At 38.9% G+C, this 19,503-nt stretch overlaps 1 protein-coding gene across 1 annotated transcript; it reads left to right on the top strand.

Annotated features, from left to right (window-relative positions):
• Positions 1-12,987: 12,987 nt before the first annotated feature.
• ZNF487 (zinc finger protein 487) lies at positions 12,988-19,490 on the top strand. Its single transcript, XM_029244805.1, is given in 7 exon segments — positions 12,988-13,735; positions 14,008-14,103; positions 14,658-14,667; positions 15,404-15,408; positions 18,931-19,213; positions 19,215-19,408; positions 19,462-19,490. Coding segments are annotated over 7 exon segments (795 nt in total). The 5' UTR covers positions 12,988-13,557.
• The last annotated feature ends 13 nt before the right edge of the window (positions 19,491-19,503 follow it).

Here is a 19,503-nt window from a genome sequence, read left to right as displayed (position 1 = left end):
ATACATTAGAAGGAATTAACAGGAGATTAAGTGATAAAGAATAATGCATAAGCAATCTGGAAGATAGAATACGGGAAATCAAATCAGAACAGCAAAAAGAAAAACTTTAAAATGAGGATATTTCAAGAGACCTCTGGGACATCAAGAATACAAACATTCACATTATAGGGGTTGCAGAAGGAGAAGAGAAAGAGGTTGAAAATATATTTGATGAAATTATGGCTGAAAACTTCCCAAACCTGAAGAAGGAAAAAATGTCCAGGTACAGGAATTACAGAGTCCCAAACAAGATGAATCCAAAGAGATCCACACCAAGACATCATAATTGAAATGTTGAAAGTTAGAGAATCCTAAAGACAGCGAGAGTAAAACAAAGATGCTTTTTTTTTTTTTTTCTGCATTGGGTCTTTATTGCTGCGTGCAGGCTTTCTCTAGTTGTGGCGAGCAGGGTCTACTCTTCATTGTGGTGCACGGGCTTCTCGTTGTGGTGGCTTCTCTTGTTGCAGAGCACGGGCTCTAGGTGCGTGGCCTTCAGTAGTTGTGGCATGTTTGCTCAGTAGTTGCAGCACATGGGCTCAGTAGTTGTGGTGCACAGGCTCTAGGGTGCGCAGGCTTCAGTAGTTGTGGCTCACGGGCTTAGTTGCTCCACGGCATGTGGATCTTCCCAAACCAGGGCTCGTGTCCCTTGCATTGGCAGGCAGATTCTTAACCACTGTGCCACCAGAGAAGTCCATGGACTTGAATATTAGATGCTTTTTATGGTTAAATTTTATAGGTGTGATAATGGTATTGTGATTACATAGGAGAATGTCCTTACTCTTAGAAGATACATGATGACACACTCAGGGCTGAAGTTTCATCACAAGTAAAGACATCTAGATAAAGCAAATATGGCAGAATCAGCTATTGACTCTAGATATGTCTGCTCACTGAATCTTTCAAATTTTCTATTTGTTTGAAATTTTTGATAAGGAAGAACTGGGAAATATATTGACCAAGAAAATGTTTATATCGTTTACTGAAATATTGCTTGAATATCCCATTTGTGTAAAACGTCAAATAGTTGTGTATGTTATCTAAGGTAGATGAGGCTGTGTGTGATAACCTGTTTTTTTCAGTTTGTATTTTTACTCATCTAACAATTTTGTGTATTGCAAGTGTCAACTGAAAAAGAATGCACAACCTAAAAGTTGAGAGTTATGTTTTATGAGGCTGACATTCTTAGGACTTCAAGCCGGAAAGGCAGCATCTCAAGTAACCCTGAGAAAACTGCTCTGAGGAGGCGAGGGGCAAGCCAGGATATATAGGAGTTTTGCAACAAAGGGCAGGTAGTCGGAACAAAAGATTATCGTTAATAATAGTAATAATTTAAAAAACTAGGTATCTCAAGGAATTTAGCGCTTTTCTACGTATGGGAAGATGCAAGAGTCTGGGCTCACTGAAACCATTCCTTTGATACGCACCTCAGCGATCTGGGGCCAGTATCCTGTGTTTTCGAGTTTCCTCAGGTCTCACTGTGGGGAGTGGCTGCAATCCGATGGCTGCTAGATGGCAGGTATTGTTTCCTTTCTAAGTTCCCTCAGGGCTCACCGGCTCACCCTCGGAGGTGGCTGCAGTTTTTGATGACTATGACCGTTGATGACTATGACATCCTTTGTTTACTGACATGGCAGGCAATATTCCATTTCTCACAAGTAATTTTGAGAAGCTGGCATCATCACACTTTATCATGATTACTACTACCGCCAGTGCCACCAGCACTGGGCTGCTGTGCCTTCCTGGGAGAAGCCCTGCTACCACCAGGTTTGTTTTCAAAGTTTGCACTGCGGGTCTCTTCTCTGGTCTTCTCTTCCACCCGCGTCAGCGTCTGGGCTAGCACAGCAACAGCCTCACACCGGCTCCCAGGCTGCGATCAAAGTGGCTCAGGTCCCACCCCCAGCTCCGGGGCGGGGCTCCAGCCCCGAGGCCGGTCGGGGGTAACACCTTCGGGGTCGACAGGCCCTCTGGCGCATGCGCCGCCCTGCGCGCAGCTTCAGTCGGGGTGCGGCGGGCACTGGAGCGCGGTTGGCGCTTGGCCGGTGCAAAAGGCGGCAGAGCTTGAGGGAGGGGCGGGGTTCAGGCCCCTATCCCGGCCAGCGGCAGCTGCTGCAGTGGCTTGTTCGTGTCCGGTCCTTGTACGCTTACCCGTGCCTGCGGGTCCCCAGAGAGGGCGCCGTAGTGTTGGCAGCCACTGTTCTGAGGCCGCAGCGCACTGGGTGAGGACGGCAGGGACTCCTCGCCCTCCCACTGTATTAGGCCCGGAAACTGACTCAGAGTGGCTAGCGAGTGCCTCAAGACCGCAGAGCCGGCGGAGGAGGCACATCCACATCTGCTTCCTCCCTAAAAAAACAATTCTGCCTAAACGTTGTGCCCGTCCCTGCACTGAGCCAAAGGACATCGCTGTCAAGTATAACGTGGACTCTTTTCTCATGGGGCACTTGTATTTCTGGGATTCTTGGTGTCTCTTCGGGGGTCTGGGATCATAGTTCATAATGGTTAGTTCTGGGGCTGGTATGAACTGTCCAGCCTGTGTGTTTTCAATGGTTCTGATTTGAGTTTACTGAAGGACCCACCCAAGATTTGGGGACACAGGGTGTTCCAAGATTTGGGGCGCTCATATAGGTTCCAACTAAAATGATTTTGTCCCTTAGGTTCAGGTCCTGATTCCTAGGAACAAAGCCGATCTTGTGAGGTAAAGAGGAATCCCACCTGGAAGATGGCTCATATGAGTGGAGACCTTCCACCAGGGCTGCAGAACAGAGGAGGATCAAGGCCAAGAAAGAGCAGACCCTAGATTTGCACAGCCGCTTGCACCATGCACCATGTGATCCTTGTGCTCTGCAAGCCACCCGTCAGACTGTGAGAACCTGAGGTGTGAGCCAGGTTTCAGGAGAGGGAGCTGGGCTAAGGCAAGGGGCAAGTCTGCCCAGTAAATTATATAGTCTGGGGGAGAGAAATACCACCTACCACTAAGAAAACTTATCTCAGACCTTCCTAACAGCCTTTGACTTCTTTCAGATTCTCTATTCTTTCCAGTGCCTGAGGGGGCCTCACCCTATGCCCTTTATCACCCGTGACATTGAGAGACGTGGATGCTTCCTCCATCCTGACTTCACAGACACAGGAAGTAGTGAAGGAAAGAGCTTCCTGGACTACTTGCTTCTGCCTAGGATGAAAGATGAAAACCACTGAGCCCAAGAGGATGAATGACCAGGTCATCCCATTCGTAGCAACCTAGCCAATAGTCAGATTTTCCGACATAGTTAAGTCAAACCCAGTTTCTATTAAAAGACTGAGAATCTACTGCCAAGGTAGTTCAGGACCAAAAGATGTTCTACAGGAGGACATTTTATCCTGCTAGTGTGTGGAGCTTATAGGTAGGAGAATCCAGGAGATGCAAGGCAGATCAGATCTCTTGTGATCTATTCTTTCTTCCTCCAGCCCAACTTTGTAGTTCACTACGTGTTTCCTCGATCCACAGAAAATGAACAGATCTCAGGTGGTTTGTTTATTTTTTCCCTCCTTTGTTTACAGTGTCTTACATGAGACTTTTTAGGGTTAGTAGGTTAGAATGGAAATATAGAAATAGATGAAAGTCAACTTCAGGGATAATAGGAACACATCAGTATCAGGATGAAGTACTATGCAGTTTTATGCAGGTTATATGCTATTACTAGACTATTCTGTGCTATCATTGACCGAATTTGTCTGATTTTTCTGATAGTCATAGAAAAAATGCAGATGTTCTTTGTTACATGATTTGCATTGGCCCTTAAAGAAATCATCATGTGAATTCCTCATGAGGCATTAAGAATTCTAAAGAAAATGTTCCTTTCCTAGTCTTACTGTAGGTATCATAGTAAGTAATCTTTCAGTGACTATGGGAAATGGGTGCAGCCAGCTGCTTGTAATTGCTCCTCAGGGGAAGCAGGACACTTTGTGCCAAAGGAGAACTCAGTCAATTGAGGTTTCCAGGGGCTTCTCACCGTGGTCTTGTAGACCTCTTCCTCATGGTCCCGCTTGATCCGGGCATAGAACCAGGGATATCTGCAAGAAAGAATGGATTATGTCACCTTCAGATAATCTCTGTAATATTATGTATAGATTGTGCAGCAGATAGATTAAAGTTGTATTTTCTGGCACACGCTTTCCCAGTGCCCTTTTACGTTTCAAACTGCATCACTTGTTGGATCTGTCTGGTAAGGAACACCGGTGACCTTATTATGACAAATGTCATTGATCTTATAGTATTTGCCTTAATTGAGCATTCTATCCAGTTGACACTCATGTTCAGTCCCTTCTAGAAAGTGTTGATTGGTTTCTGGTCTCTTCCTCTGTGGTGATTTCTTTTCTCAATGGAGTCTTCTTCCTCTTCTTGCCTCTTATTACTGCTTCTCCCAAGGTGTCCATTATTGGTCCCCTATTGTCCTCACTCTCCTGGTCTTGCTGAGTGATCTGTTTTCCTGTCTGGGGATGCATCATTTGCTGGGATGCTTTTCTGGCTCTCCAGCCCAGACCTCTCCCCTACCTTAGACCCAAATGGCCAACTCTCTGCTGGACATCTCTGTATAGCTCTTCTAAAGGCCCGTCATACTCTACAGTCCAAAAGGAAAGTTGTTATTAACAGCTCCCCCAACTTTCTCCTTTATTTCCCATCAAATGTTATCACCAGCCAGTCCATCATCCCGGTGAAAAACCCAGTATCTATTTCTAAGTGCTGTCCTTTACCTGCTACCCGCATATCCAGTCAGTGATCAAATCTTGTTACATTCAAGTTGTTAATATTTCTTTCTTTTTTTGAAATTGAAATAAAGTGCACACAAATCCTCGGGGTACAACTTGATGAATTTTTCATACGTGCTACAGCTGGATAGCTATCACCCAGCTCAAGATAAAGGCCATTTTCTGTACCGCAGAAGTCTTCTTTTCTTTCCAAGACTGTACTTGCCCACTCATTCAAAGGTAATTATTATTTTGACTTCTGTTATCATATATTAGTTTTGTCTCATTTTAAACTTCATACAAATAGAGTCATGTAATATATAATCTGTTACGTCTGACTTTTACTCAACATTATGTTTGAGGTCATCCATGTGTAGCAGTAGTTTGGTTTTTTTCCCATGGTATGAATGTACCAGTTTATCTATTGTGTTCTGAAAGGATATTTGGGTTGTTTACAATTCTGGCTTTTGTACACATGTGCACTTGAATCTGAGGGATAGAAACCTAGGAGTGGAATTGATGGGTCATAGCATGCATACATATGTTTAACCTTGATAGATTCAGCCAAACGGATTTTACAAAGTAGTTGTACTGCTTGATACTCCCGCCAGCGGTATGTGAGAGGTTCTCTTGTGCCATCGCCTTGTTAGCATTTGGTATTGTTTGTGAGGTTTTCTTTTTCTTTTTTCTTTTTTAGTATTTGGTGGGTGAGTGTAATGGTATCTCATTGTGGTTTTAATTTGCATTTCTCAGATTGCTGATCATGCTGAGGATCTTTTCATGTTTTCTAACCATTTTGATATCTTTTTCTTTAAAGCGTGTATTTGTTTTGTTTGTTAAAAAAATTGATAGTTTTTCTGTGCTGTATTAACTTGGATGCTTATATTTCTAGATATGAGTCCTTTGTCAGATATGTGTACTACAGATACCTTCTTTAAGTTTGAGACTTGTTCTGAATTTTAATTAAGTCCAGTTTATCAATATTTTCTTTAATGGTTAGTGCTCTTTGTGTCCTGTTTAAAAAAATTTTTGCCCATCCCGAAGTCATAAAGGAATTCTCTTATATTCTCATCTAAAAATTAGAATTGTTTTAGCTTTCACATTTAAGTCTATGATCTATTTTGAATTGTTAGATACATATACATGTCTTTTTTTGAGCTATGGCTAGTCAGTTCCCACAGTACCATTTATTGAAAAGACCTTCCTTTCCCCACAGAATTGCAGTGGTGTCTGTTAGAAATCAGGTGACCATATGTGTGTATCTCTTTTTGGATTCTTATTTCTGTTGCAGTTGCCTCTTTGTCTACCCTATGCCAGTACTGCCCTGCCTTATTATTTTAGCGTTATAAAAAGTATTCATATCTGTGGATATAAGTTGTCCACTCTTGTTCTTCAAGATTTACCATAACTACTTTAAGTCCTTTGTATTTCTTTTTTTTTCTTTAATTAATTAATTAATTAATTTGGTTGCACTGGGTCTTAGTTGTGGCAGGCGGGCTCCTTAGTTGCGGCTCGCCACCTCCTTAATTGTGGCACATGGGCTCCTTAGTTGTGGCATGCGAACTCTTAGTTGCAGCATGCATGTGGGATCTAGTTCCCTGACCAGGGAATGAACCCAAGCCCCTGGCATTGGGAGCACAGAGTCTTATCCACTGCGCCCCCAGGGAAGTCCCAGTTCTTTGTATTTCTGTATAAACTTTAAAATCATCTTGTCAACGCCCTGCCCCCCTTCCCACCCTTCCCTGGGAATCTGCTGGAATTTGGTATTGCATTGGATCTATAGATTGATTTGGGAGTTAGGTTATATTAATATTGACTTGAATTTTCAACTCATGAACATGGCATTTCTCTTCATTTACTTAGGTCTCCTTTAACTTTTCTCAGGAATGTTTGATAATTTCCATGTGTACATGTTTTACTTCTTTTGTTAGATTTATTCTTAGGTAGTTGAAAAATTTTCTCCCTATTTTGGCGTTGCTAGTATATATAGTCAATTTTTGTATATTGATCTTGTTTTCAGTGACCTTACCATTTATTAACTCTAATATTTTATCTGTAGATTATTTTGAAGTTTCCTTCCACACAATTATGTTATATGGATATTTCTTACTTTTTGTCCCATTTAAAAACTTTAATTTCTTTTTCTTTATTGCTGTGGCTAGGAGCTACCATGGAATAGAATAGTACATACTTGTTTTCATCCCAGTCTCAAGGGAAGCGTTTCGATATTTTATCATTTAGGATGATACTTGCTGTAACATTTTTGGTAGATGTTCTTGGGGAAGTTTCATTCTACTCGTAGTTTGCTGAAAGTTTTTATCATCCAATGGTGTTGAATTTAATTATTGAGTTGATTGTATGGTTTTTTCCTTTATTCTTTTAATGGATTGATATTAACATATTGATTGATGTAATTCTATTAATGTTTCGATTTTCAAGTGTTAAACCAGCCTATTTTTCCAGGAAAAATTCCCACTTGGTCTTGATATTCTGTCATCTTTGAATGTATTTCATGATAAGTTGTTTAGGATTTTTGTCTTTCTTCATGAGAGAGACTTTTATTTACCTTTTTTATAATGTTTTTGTCATGTTTTGTATCAATTGTATATGGCCTCAAAGAAACATGTTAAGTATTTCCTCATTGTCTATTCCCTGGAAGTGTTTGTTGAAGATTGGTATTATTTATTACTTAGTTGTTTGTAAAAATTCACCAGTGAATTTATATAGGGCCTGGATTTTCTTTATGGAAAGTTTTTAAATTATAGATTTAATTTCTTTATATTAGGGAAATTATTTTTTAGAACATGATGTAAGTTGTATTTGCTTCTTCCCAGTTTGTCATTTGTTATCCCCAGCTGGGAGCAGGTGCTTTTTGTCCCAGGGCAAAGCACAATCACACCAAGGGTTTCTCACATTTTGCTTTACTCTACACAAACTTCCACCTTAAAATTGCTACACTAACCCCCAGCGTTCCCATCCCCCTTACCTTAAATACACTATGTATTGTGTATTAAGGCACTGCTCCAACACACTCTTCCAAAACACTTCTCATCCAACACTATAGTTTCATTATTACTATGCTGTTTATTGTCTGTTTTTGCCTTCCTGAACGAATATAACTCTCCTGAAGACTGGAGGGGGACATCATTGTTTTTCACTGTTGTAGTCTAAGTGCATAATAAGTATTGAAAAGTTGCTATGTGAATGAATGAATGAACTTTCATGTGCCGTTTTGTTTTAGGTGTTTCCTTTGTAAGCACCATGTAGCTCAATCTTTTTAATCCAATCTAAGATTTTCTGCCTTTTTGTAACAGACTTAATATGTTATTACTTGGGTGCTTCCTTGTCTTTTGTTTTGTGTTTTATACTTATTCATTCAAATATATATTTTTATATAGTGTGAGGTGTAATTTTTTTTTTACAAGTAGGCATTGTACATATATTTGACTCAATTCTGGGACTTTTTCTTGTCACTGATGTATTTTTCTTTTGATTAGAGGAGGTTTGTAATAAAAAGTAATATCCCTTTATAGTTTTTATTTTGAACATACCTTTTTCCCCTTTTGAATTAAAAACATTATATCCGGGGCTTCCCTGGTGGCACAGTGGTTGAGAATCTGCCTGCTAATGCAGGGGACACGGGTTCGAGCCCTGGTCTGGGAAGATCCCACATGCCGCAGAGCAACTGGGCCCGTGAGCCACAATTACTGAGCCTGCGCGTCTGGAGCCTGTGCTCCGCAACAAGAGGCCGCGATAGTGAGAGGCCCGCGCACTGCGATGAAGAGTGGCCCCCGCTTGCCACAACTAGAGAAAGCCCTCGCACAGAAACGAAGACCCAACACAGCAAAAATAAATAAATTAATTAATAAACTCCTACCCCCAACATCTTCTAAAAAACAAACAAACAAACAAACAAAAAAACCCCCAAAACATTATATCAGGTATATTTCCTCCCCCTCTTGTAAAAATTTTTAGGCACAACAACCAAAAAAATTGTTTGCTAAATTAAATTGTCTTAAAGTTTTATGTTAGTTTTCTTCCCCCCCAACCCGTTTTGCCCATTTTATGTATGAGACATACTGAAAAAAAATGCTTTTGGTTTAATTTAGTCTTCCTCATTTATTTTGGCTTTATTTTAATTTTATTCACTTAAGATTTTATCCTTATTTTTTCATACTTTTTTGATTTGTTTTTTATTTTTCATATTTCTTTTAGCTAAACATAAAGTTCATAATTATTTTCAGTCTTTATTTAAAAAATAAGTTAAAGACAATTTTTCTCTGTGACAGCTTTAGTTTTAGGTCTTAAGTTTTCATGTAATGAATTTCCCCCTTTGTTTCTTTCTAGGACAGTAGTAATTTGGATGTTGGTTACTTTTCTTTGATCTAAAGTTTTTAATTTGGAGAATGTCTTATTTTGTGAGTTAATGACTTTTTAGTGAGTTTTTAAAATTTTGGTTTTATAGGTCATAATCAGACAAAGTAGCTTGTAAAACCTCTGATTTGTAGGGTTTAGCAATATTGTCTCTGAAAGCACAGCATAACATAACGATTATAAGTGGTGCTTTATTTTCAGATGACCTAGTTCAAATTTAGGGTGACCTTGGGAAGTTGGGTAACCTCTTTCTGCCTCAATTTTCTTATCTGTTAAATGGGAAAAATAGTATCTATGTTATAGGTTTGTCCTGAGTATGAGATAGTATGTATTTAAAATATTGTATGAAAGACATTTTTCTAAGTAACTGAATTTTAACTATCATTAGTAATTACCTGAACACGTGAGTTCAACAAACTCCATTTGATAGTCCTTTCTTGTTGATAGAGATATATTGCCTCTTACCGTGATTGTGGTTTGTTTTCTTTAACCAAATTATCTTGTAACTGTAGCAGTTTTTCTTTTATCTATTTGGACATATACAGATTTGACTTAAACCTTGATTAATTTTTAACATTTATCATTACATCGTATCTGCCTTTGCCCCATTGAACTTTAAGGCTGCAAATTCTGCTTAATCTGATATGAATAAGACCATGCTTGCTTCCTTTTATTTGCATTTTCTTGTAGTATTTTGTCCATTCCTTCTTTCCTAACCATTCTTTATCACTTTGTTTTAGAGTTATTTTTTGTAAACAACAAATGGCAACATTTGGGGTTTTTTTTAAGACTAATATGGCATGTTAGTATTGCATAAGAAATATATCCATTCCCATTTTCTGTGATAATTCGTATATTTGGTTTTATATATCTGTCTTAGTTTACTACATATTATTTTTGAGTATAACATAATGCAATATATACCATAATTTATACTATTATACTTATTTAGAATCTTTACTTTTTCTGGTATATTCAAATTTGTCATTGCTTCATTTTTCTTCTCTGTTGATTTGGTAGTTTTCTGATTTTTAGTTCTCATAGCTACTAACCCACACCTAAATATTATAACTGAGCCATATCTACTAACATATCAGATTACTTTGTTGCTCTTCTGCTGCTCCATGGTGTAGTGATTGCTACTTCTCTTCCTCCAGCCCCTCTTAGATGACCTTCGAAAGTTTTAATCCACCCATTACTCCTCCCCACACCCAGGCTCCGTTTTAATTTTTTTTTTTTTTTTTTTTTTTTTTTTTTTACGGTACACGGGCCTCTCACTGTTGTGGCCTCTCCTGTTGCGGAGCACACGCTCCGGACGCGCAGGCTCAGGGGCCATGGCTCATGGGCCTAGCCGCTCCGCGGCATGTGGGATCCTCCCGGACTGGGGCATGAACCCGTGTCCCCTGCATTGGCAGGCGGACTCTCAACCACTGCGCCACCAGGGAAGCCCCATTTTAATAATTTATCAGTATATTACTGGCTCTGTTCTTACGGAGAGTCTCTTCTGTTTCAGGAGGTCTTCTTTAATATTATGTTATACATTTCAAATCATGTTAATATTATCCATCTAGTTGTAACCATGTTTCAATAACAAGGTCTATTGTTTCTCACTCCTTCCCCTTGCTTGGCAGCTTGTTAGTACCTCCTTAGTGTTTTCTCTGCAGAGATTACAGGGGTGATTTATTCCTCGAGGCCCTGCTCATTTGAACACATCTGGTTTTGGGCCTGTCATATGAAAGACTATTTATTTATGTATAATATTCCTGGATTGAAATTCTTTTCTCATAATCTCATTGTCTTTTTGCTTTCACCCCTGCAGAGGAGAAGTCCGAAGCTAGGATGCTTTTCTTTACTTTGTGAGTCAGCTGTTCTTTCATCTAGAAGCTCTTAAGAGTTTATCCTTGTCATTCAGAATTATATAAATGTATGCCTCAGTGTGTCTTTTCATTAATTCTGGGTTGGTGGTTTTCTTCCTTCAACACTTTAGATATTTCACTCCATTCTCTCCTTGCTTGCATTGGATTCTGGCTTGGATTCTGAGAAGTCGGTTGTAATTCTTACCGTTGTTCCTTTGTAGGTAAGGTTCACATTCCACCAACCCCTGGGGCCCAATACCACCCCCACCCCTTCTTTGCTTTTTTCAAGATCTTTTGTATTTGGTTTTCTGCAGTTTGAGTAAGACAGGTTGAGATGTGGTTTTGGGGACATTTATCTTGCTTGATATTCTCTGAGTTTCCTGGATTTGTCATTAATTTTGGAATGTTTGGTTATTACTACTCAGGTATTTCTTCTGCTCTGTTCCTTCTTCTTCTGGTATTCTAATTATGCATATATTATGCCTTTTAATGTTGTGCCACAGTTCTTGGATGTTCTGTTTTTTTCATTCGTTTTCTTTTCACATTTCAGTCTGTGAAGTTTTTGTTGACCTATTTTCAAGTTCACTGGTTCTTTCCTTGGCCTGTTGTGTGATGAGTCCATCAGAGGCATTCCTTGTTTCTATTACTGTGGTTTTGACTTGGAGCATTTACTTTAGATTTTTTTCTAGAATTTCTATTTCTCTGTTTATATGACTCATTTATACTTGAATGTTGTCTAATTTTTTTCATTCAACTCTTTAACATGTTAATTATCATTATTTTACACTCCCTGTCTGATAATTCCAACATTTGGGTTGTATCTGAGTCTGGTTCTGATTATTACTTTGTCTCTTCTTCGTATGTTTTTTATTACTTTTTGGTATGTATTGCAATTGTTTTTTGAGAGCTGGACATGTATCTGGTGATAGAACTGAGGTAAATAAATTTTTAGTCTGAGGATTTGTGTTAGTCTGGCTAGGAGTTGGGCTGTCTTTAATGTTTGTTGTAGCTGTAGGCGCCAGAGCCTTCAAATTCCTTTAGTGTCCTTGTTTTTGACTTCCCTAGATCACTGGTTTTTCAGCTTTGGTGTCTCATACCTAGAGGGCTTATTAAAACACTGTTCACTAAGTCCCATGCCCAGAGTATCTGTTTCTGTAGATGCCTTAATCTAATGCTGCATAAGAAAGCACCGCAATATTTCGCAGCTTAAAGGCAACAAGAAACATTGTCTCACGTAGGGGTCTCATGAGGCTGCAGCCATCTGAAGTCTTGACTGGGGCTGGAGGATTTGCTTCTGTGATGGCTCACTCACATGGCTAGCAAATTAGTATTGATGTTTGACAGGAGGCCTCATTTTTTCCCCATGTAGACTTCTCCATAGGGCTGCTTGAGTGTCCTCATGATATGGCCACTGGCTTTACCCAGAGAAAGTGATCCATGAAGGAACAAAGTGGAAGCAGCAGTGTCCTTCTGTGACTTGGCCTCATTGGTCATACTCTGTTATTTCTGCAACATTCTATTGGTTACAAAGGTCAGCCCTATTTAATGTGGGAGAGGATTGTACAAGGGCATTGAGGGAGGAGGTGATGACCATCTTGGACACTGGCTATCATAGTAGGTCTGGAATGGGGCTTGAGAATTTTGCATTTCTAACAAGTTCCCAGCTGATGCTGATGTTGTTGACTTATGGACCACACTTTGAGAACACTGCCCCAGGGAGTACCCAAGAAAAGCTATTGGAATGTGGGAAGGAATTATTAGCATATTGATGTTCAGATATTTGTGTTTTAAAAATAAGAATGAGATTTCATGTACATATAAAGATATAAACAGCCATGCTGGATGAGTGCTCAAACTTTAATTAAGGGGTAAATGATCAAATGTTTTGAAACCCTTAGGCTGGAGGACATATCCACAATAACTTGTAATCTTGCTTATAATCTTGCTCCTAATTATGTCTGTGAGGCTTTATCTTAATACATCTCAAACCCTTTTCTCCTACTGTATAGTTCCATTAACTTATCAAGTATTCTTTTTCTTTTTTGAGCCATGTGTTTTCAAATTTATCAAGTATTTTTTAATGCTTCCATGCCTTTTTTTGTGTCGTTGGCCCATATTTATAAAGAATATGTGATTCATGTGTCAAGACTTAATACTTTACTCCTCAATAAAACTCAACCTGATAATACAAAATAAAACTTAACATTTCTTCCCCCTTTGCAACTGCCCATTTACCTTTCAGAGACTTTTTATCGTTGCTTCTGTAAAATTTGTTGCAGATATTTATGTTTAAATATGTTTTCTGACCTGATTATAAACTCCTTGAGAGCAGGATTAACCTTTTATTTTTCTTTGTATTCCCAGAAATTGGGACAGTTCCTGGAACACTGGCAGGAACTCCTATGCTCTTTGTATGAATTAAGAAATTAATACACTGGCAAGACCTTATACCATGATTCCTCATTTTCCCACAACATATAGTACTGAGAGAAGGGATCCTACATTGCATTTTCTCTTCAACTATTAATTGTGAACATGACCAGGTGTTAGATCCCCAACATATTGCATGCTATCCAGTTCTGGTCACTGTAGATTGAACACAGATGTGCTGTTTCAGGGGCCAGTGTCATTTGAGGATGTGACTATGGGCTTCACTCAGGAGGAGTGGCAGCACCTGGACCCTGCTCAGAGGACCCTGGACAGGGACGTGATGCTGGAGAACTATAGCCACCTCATCTCAGTGGGTAGGGATTGTATAATTTGTAACTCCAAACAATATTTGTTTCCTTTTTAGCTGCTGATATAGGTGGTTTCTTTGTAGAGATTAATAATTTATAGATTTGAAATTCAGGAGTCAAAGGTGATCCCTTTTGGGCACTACAAAGAACACTTGTGTTCTCTTCCCCAGTGAAATGCTCCAGTGGATTTATTTTCGTGCAGGCTAACTTTGTCCTCCTTTAAAGGTCCTGAACCTCAGGCCACCTGGTCCAAGTCCTGTGTCATTTTCCATTCACAAGGTATTGTGTTACCAAACCAGAGGTGATTTTCAAATTGGAGCAAGGAGAAGAGCCATGGATGTTAGAGGAAGAGTCCCAAAGTCAGAGCCACCCAGGTGAGTTAGCATAGACGTTACTGTAACCTGGGAGAAACTGGATCCCAAGGAGTTAGTTCAGATGTTGGCATGTTTGAGATTTTTTAGGAAATTTTTTTTAGAGTTAATAGAACTTTGGAAGTGACCAAGAATAATTGGCCTTCGTGCCTCAGATGCATATATCACCCTGGCGGATAAGAGCTAAATGGTTTCTTTTTGGGTTTTCTTCCAAAAATCCAATCCTTGCCTCTCTCATTTTAAATATTTGTTGTTCTTTCTACATCAATTTCATTTGTCGTCTTTTAATCATATATTATGTATTAATTCACTAAGTATTAATTTGACATCTACCATATGCCAGGTTTGTCTGTGTGCTGGGGTTGCAACTGCTAACAATATAATGACTGCATTTTAGTGGCAAAAGAGAATGAAATGTGGTGCTCTTTATGAAAGTGATCAGGGAAGAGCCTCTTTAAGATCAATATTACAATGAACACAGATCTGAATGGAGGGGGCCAGTGGATTTTGAATATTCCAGCCAGATGGTATACCCTGTGCCATGAACTTGAGGCCAGAGTGTTTAGTGTCTGCAGAACAGGATAGCATTTGCCAGGATGAAGAGAGATCAGAGAGTTAGAGATGATATCAGAGAGGTAGTTGGTGCCAGTATTTGGCTTTACTGGCTATCAAAAGCTCCTTAATTCTTTTTTTTTTTAAGATTTATTTATTATTTATTTATTTAATTATTATTATTTTTTTGCTGCATCAGGTCTTATTTGTGGCACGCAGGATCTTCATTGAGGCGCGTGGGATCTTTCATTGTGGTGTGTGGGCTCTTTGTTGTTGTGCACAGGCCTCTCTCTAGTTGTGGCGGTGGGTTTTCTCTTCTCTAGTTGTGGCTTGCAGGCTCCAGGACGCATGGCCTCTGTAGTTGTGGCGCGCAGGTTCCAGAGTGCATGGGCTCTGTAGTTTGCAGCACGCAGGCTCTAGTTGAGGTGCGTGAGCTCAGTAGTTGTGGTACGTGGGCACATTGTGGCATGTTGCCCCACGGCATGTGGGATCTTAGTTCCCTGACCAGGGATTGAACCCGCATCCCCTGCATTGGAAGGTGGATTCTTTACCACTGGACCACCAGGGAAGTCCCGAAAGCTCCTTAATTCTAATTGAGATGGAGTCATTGGAAGGTTTTGAGCAAAGGAGCACATGTTCTGATTTGCTTCATGTATACCCCTGGCTGCTCTACAGTGGAAATGTTGACAGAGGGGGTGGGGAGAAGGGATGAGTAAAGTCAAGGAGAGCAGTTAGCAGTTCTCCATGTGAGGGATTGTGGTGCCTTAATACCGGCTTGGAAATAGAAAGTAAAGTGACATGATTGGATTCTTGATGTATTTTGAAGTTGTAGCCAAAACAGGATTTGTTGTTAGATTGGATTATGGGTATGAGAAAAAGAATAATCAAGAGAAAAACTGAAAGGTTTTTTTTCCTGAGGCACTAGATGTCTGGTAGTACCTTTAACTCAGACAGGGGAACTTGAAGAGAAGCAGTTCTGGGAGGAAACAAGTAAAGATATGGGTACATTTATACAAATATTATCTGTATAAATTACAGATGATCCCCAAATTACAGTGATTCAACTCATGAATTTTTGACTTCATTGGTTCAAAAGCAATACCCATTCACTGGAAATTGTACTTTGAATTTTGATCTTTTCCCTGGGCCAGCGATATGTGGTGGTAAGATACTCTCTTGTGATGCTGGGTAGCAGCAGTGAGCCGTAGCTTCCAGTCAGCCACATGACCACGAGGATAAACAACCTTACAACCATCCTGTACCCATACAACTGTTAGTACAGTATTCAGTAAACTGCATGAGATATTCAACGGTATTATAAAATAGGCTTTGCATTAGATGATTTTGCCCAACTCTAGGCTAATGTAAATGTTCTGGGCACGTTTAACATAGGCTAATCTAAGCTATGATGTTCAGTAGATTAGGGGTATTATATGCATTTTTGACTTTTGATATTGCCAAGTTACAATAGGTTTATGGGGACATAACCTCATTGTAAGGCAAGGAAGATCTGTAGTAGCAATGTTCTGTTGAGTATAAAAACAACAAAAATAAAATATTGAAAAACAGTAGCATGTAAATAATTTATCAGTTGACCAGATTGGTGTTCTAAAATCCTTTTATTTTTTAGAAGTGTTGTTGAGTTAAATATGAATGGTAAAATTTAATGAGTAAATGCTAGCAGAAAGTAATGTATAACTTCTAAACTTTTGAAGGTAAGAAAATAGAAAAGAAAAAAAATATATATGTTAGATCAGACCAAAAAAGAACAATGAAAGAGAGGGGAAAAGCAAATAAAAATTAGAATAAGTGGAAACTGTAAGTGAAATGAAGGAAACCAACCTAGATATTTTAGTAATTACAATACATTCAAAAGGACTAAACCCTCTTGTTAAAAGACAGATATTGTCAATTTGGATTTTTTACAAATACAGGTATATGGTGTTTGAAAAGTACATATGAAATATAAAAAGAAATAATGGACTGTATTCCATTATTGGAATGTAGAAAGGAATAGTGATATACTTCAAATATTAAACAAAATAGAATATTAACCCTTGGCATACCATTAGGGATCCAGTGTACCCAATTTTTGTTTTTGAATTTCTTTTTGAAGCAGTTCTAATTATTTGCAAGGGTTGTTGTTTTATGACTTTCATAATTTCTTATGAATTAAAATAAAATTTTAACTTGAATGAACAAAGAGAAAATTTACTTATATTTTTAAATGGAATAAAACTCATTTTATCTTGCAGTTTCCACATGGGTGACTTGGTCCCATTTATAAATCTAAGAAATATGGGATTGTTGTGATCTTATTTTAAAGTATTTTGAAATGTTTTGCTACTTCATCCCCCTAGCAATTATTCCAACATTGCTCATCAGTTATGTTCAATAGTGCTAAAATACACTAAAATATAAGAAAATGAATGATGGAATTTCTTGGAAGGATAATGCAATAGTGAAGTAAATCCTCACCATTATATCATCCTTCAATTTTCTTATTCAGTTCTCTGAAGTATTGCTTCAGCTGTAATGAAGGGATGAAAGAAATCTGGAGACCTTATTTGTTGTTTCTTTATAAATTTTTATTTATTTATTTTTTGGCTGCGTTGGGTCTTTGTTGCTACATGTGGGCTTTCTCTAGTCGCAGCTAGCAGGTGCGCGGGCTTCTCTTGTTGCAGAGCACGGGCTCTAGGCATGCAGGCTTCAGTAGTTGTGGCTTGTGGGCTCAGTAGTTGTGGCGCATGGGCTTAGTTGCTCCATGGCACGTGGGATCTTCCCGGACCAGGGATCGAACCCATGTCCCCTGCATTGACAGGTGGATTCTTAACCGCTGCACCGCCAGGGAAGTGCCCCTTATTTGTTCTTTCTTTCTTTCTTTAGATTTCATTGAATATAGTTGAGAATTTAGAATTTTTATTTTCTGCCTTTAATTGCAAAGGGCAGAAAATTGACATAAGAATACTTTCCACAATTATTAGACAAATCAGAAGATGAGTGTAAAGAGATAGGGAAAAGTACTCTAGACTCTAATAACAGTGGATAATTGATTGTATAAGTGAAATTCAGACTGTAAGTTTTTTTAAAAATAAATTTTATTTATTTATTTAATTTATTTTTGGCTGCATTGGGTCTTCGTTGCTGCACGCGGGCTTTCTCTAGGTGTGGTGAGTGGGGGCTACTCTTCGTTGTGGCACACGGCCTTCTCATTGCGGTGGCTTCTCTTGTTGCGGAGCACAGGCTCTAGGCACGTGGGCTTCAGTAGTTGTGGCACACAGGCTTCAGTAGTTGTGGCTTGCAGGCTCTAGAGCGTAGGCTCAGTAGTTGTGGTGCACAGGCTTAGTTGCTCTGCAGCATGTGGTATCTTCCAGGACCAGGGCTGAAACCTGTGTCCCCTGCATTGGCAGGCAGATTCTTAGCCACTGCACCACCAGGGAAGTCCCCAGACTGTAAGTTTTAGATGATATGCTAGATGAATAAAGATGTGCCTCTGATCCTGTTGTAAGAATAGCCTGAATGTATACTTCATTTAGGCACTACTATTCATTGTGAATCCCCATGAGAATGCAAATATAGCCTAGGCAATAGTTTTCCTTTTAACTCTAATGAAAATGAGTACTTTCTGAAATTTAATTTGGTGGTGTTATGTGGAATAGAAAAGAGGAGGATGAGGTTGTAAGCATGTACATTAGTGAGGCTCTTGCTTTGATAACGACTAGGCCCTGATTTAATTGTTCCGAGTCTAATTGTTCCTTGATATCTCCCCTTACCATCATTGTCTATTAATTTTCCTTGTGATTCTACTTAATATTTGTTGAGTTGTTGGGCTGATTCTATTAACCTGTGAAGTTCCCCACCCCAAGATTAAGCAGTCATTCAAACATTTTAAATTTATTGTTTGTGTTTATTTCAAATTCTCTATTTTTGAATGTCACAGTTAAAACAAATTGAGGTATAATTGGCATACAACATTTTAGTGTCAAGTGTACAATGTAATGATTTGATATTTGTATATATTGCAAAATGATCACCACAATAAACGTTTTTGAAGTGTCAAATTATTGCATTTTGTTGCCAGATTCCCCATTTTTCACTACTGCAAGTTATTTATTTATTTTTCAAACCTAGAGGAGCAAGGCAGTATGCCCTTGAGATTACTTTCATAGCAAATGACTGGGCTAGAATAAGACATATGAATATGTCTTCTCTTCATAAGAAATATATTAACATGTATAAACTATGGCAAATTATTTTCATTTCTATACTTCTGCATAGTTGACCTGATGGAGAAGAGCCAGGAAAAGGAAGACCAGCATTGGTGGAAAGTTGATTTTGTCAACAACAAAACACTGACTAAAGAGAGAAATAGTGTATTAGGAAAAGCATTTTCTCTGTGTACAAACTCTATTTTATCAAGAAAAATACCTGGTAAATATGACTCATAGGGAATGAATTTGTATTCTCTTTCAGAATTAATCATTAGTAATAGACACTCCTTTGTAAGGCAGCCTTATGAGTTTAATACACATGGGAAATTACTCCTCTGTACAAAGCACAGGTCATTCTAGAGAGAAATCTTTAGAATATGATAGAACTGGAAAAGCCATTAGTCAAAATAAGGACATATTTCAGCATCAAGATACTCAAACTCTGAAGCTTTCTTCTGAATATAGTGAATGTGGGAAAGCCTTCAATGAGGGGGCAACTTTCATTACCCATAAGGGAGCAAGCTCATGGGAGAAGCCCTATGGAGGTAATGAACATGTCAAAGCCTTTTCTGATAGACCAACATTCACTGTTCATCAGGGAACTCATACAAGGGAGAATCACTATGAATTGAATGATTGT

Source organism: Monodon monoceros, unplaced genomic scaffold (assembly GCF_005190385.1).
Source record: "Monodon monoceros isolate NGI ecotype Baffin Bay Population unplaced genomic scaffold, NGI_Narwhal_1 Super_Scaffold_4, whole genome shotgun sequence".
In the NCBI taxonomy this organism is placed as follows: Eukaryota; Metazoa; Chordata; class Mammalia; order Artiodactyla; family Monodontidae; genus Monodon; species Monodon monoceros.
This window is presented reverse-complemented; position numbering and strand designations above follow the sequence as displayed.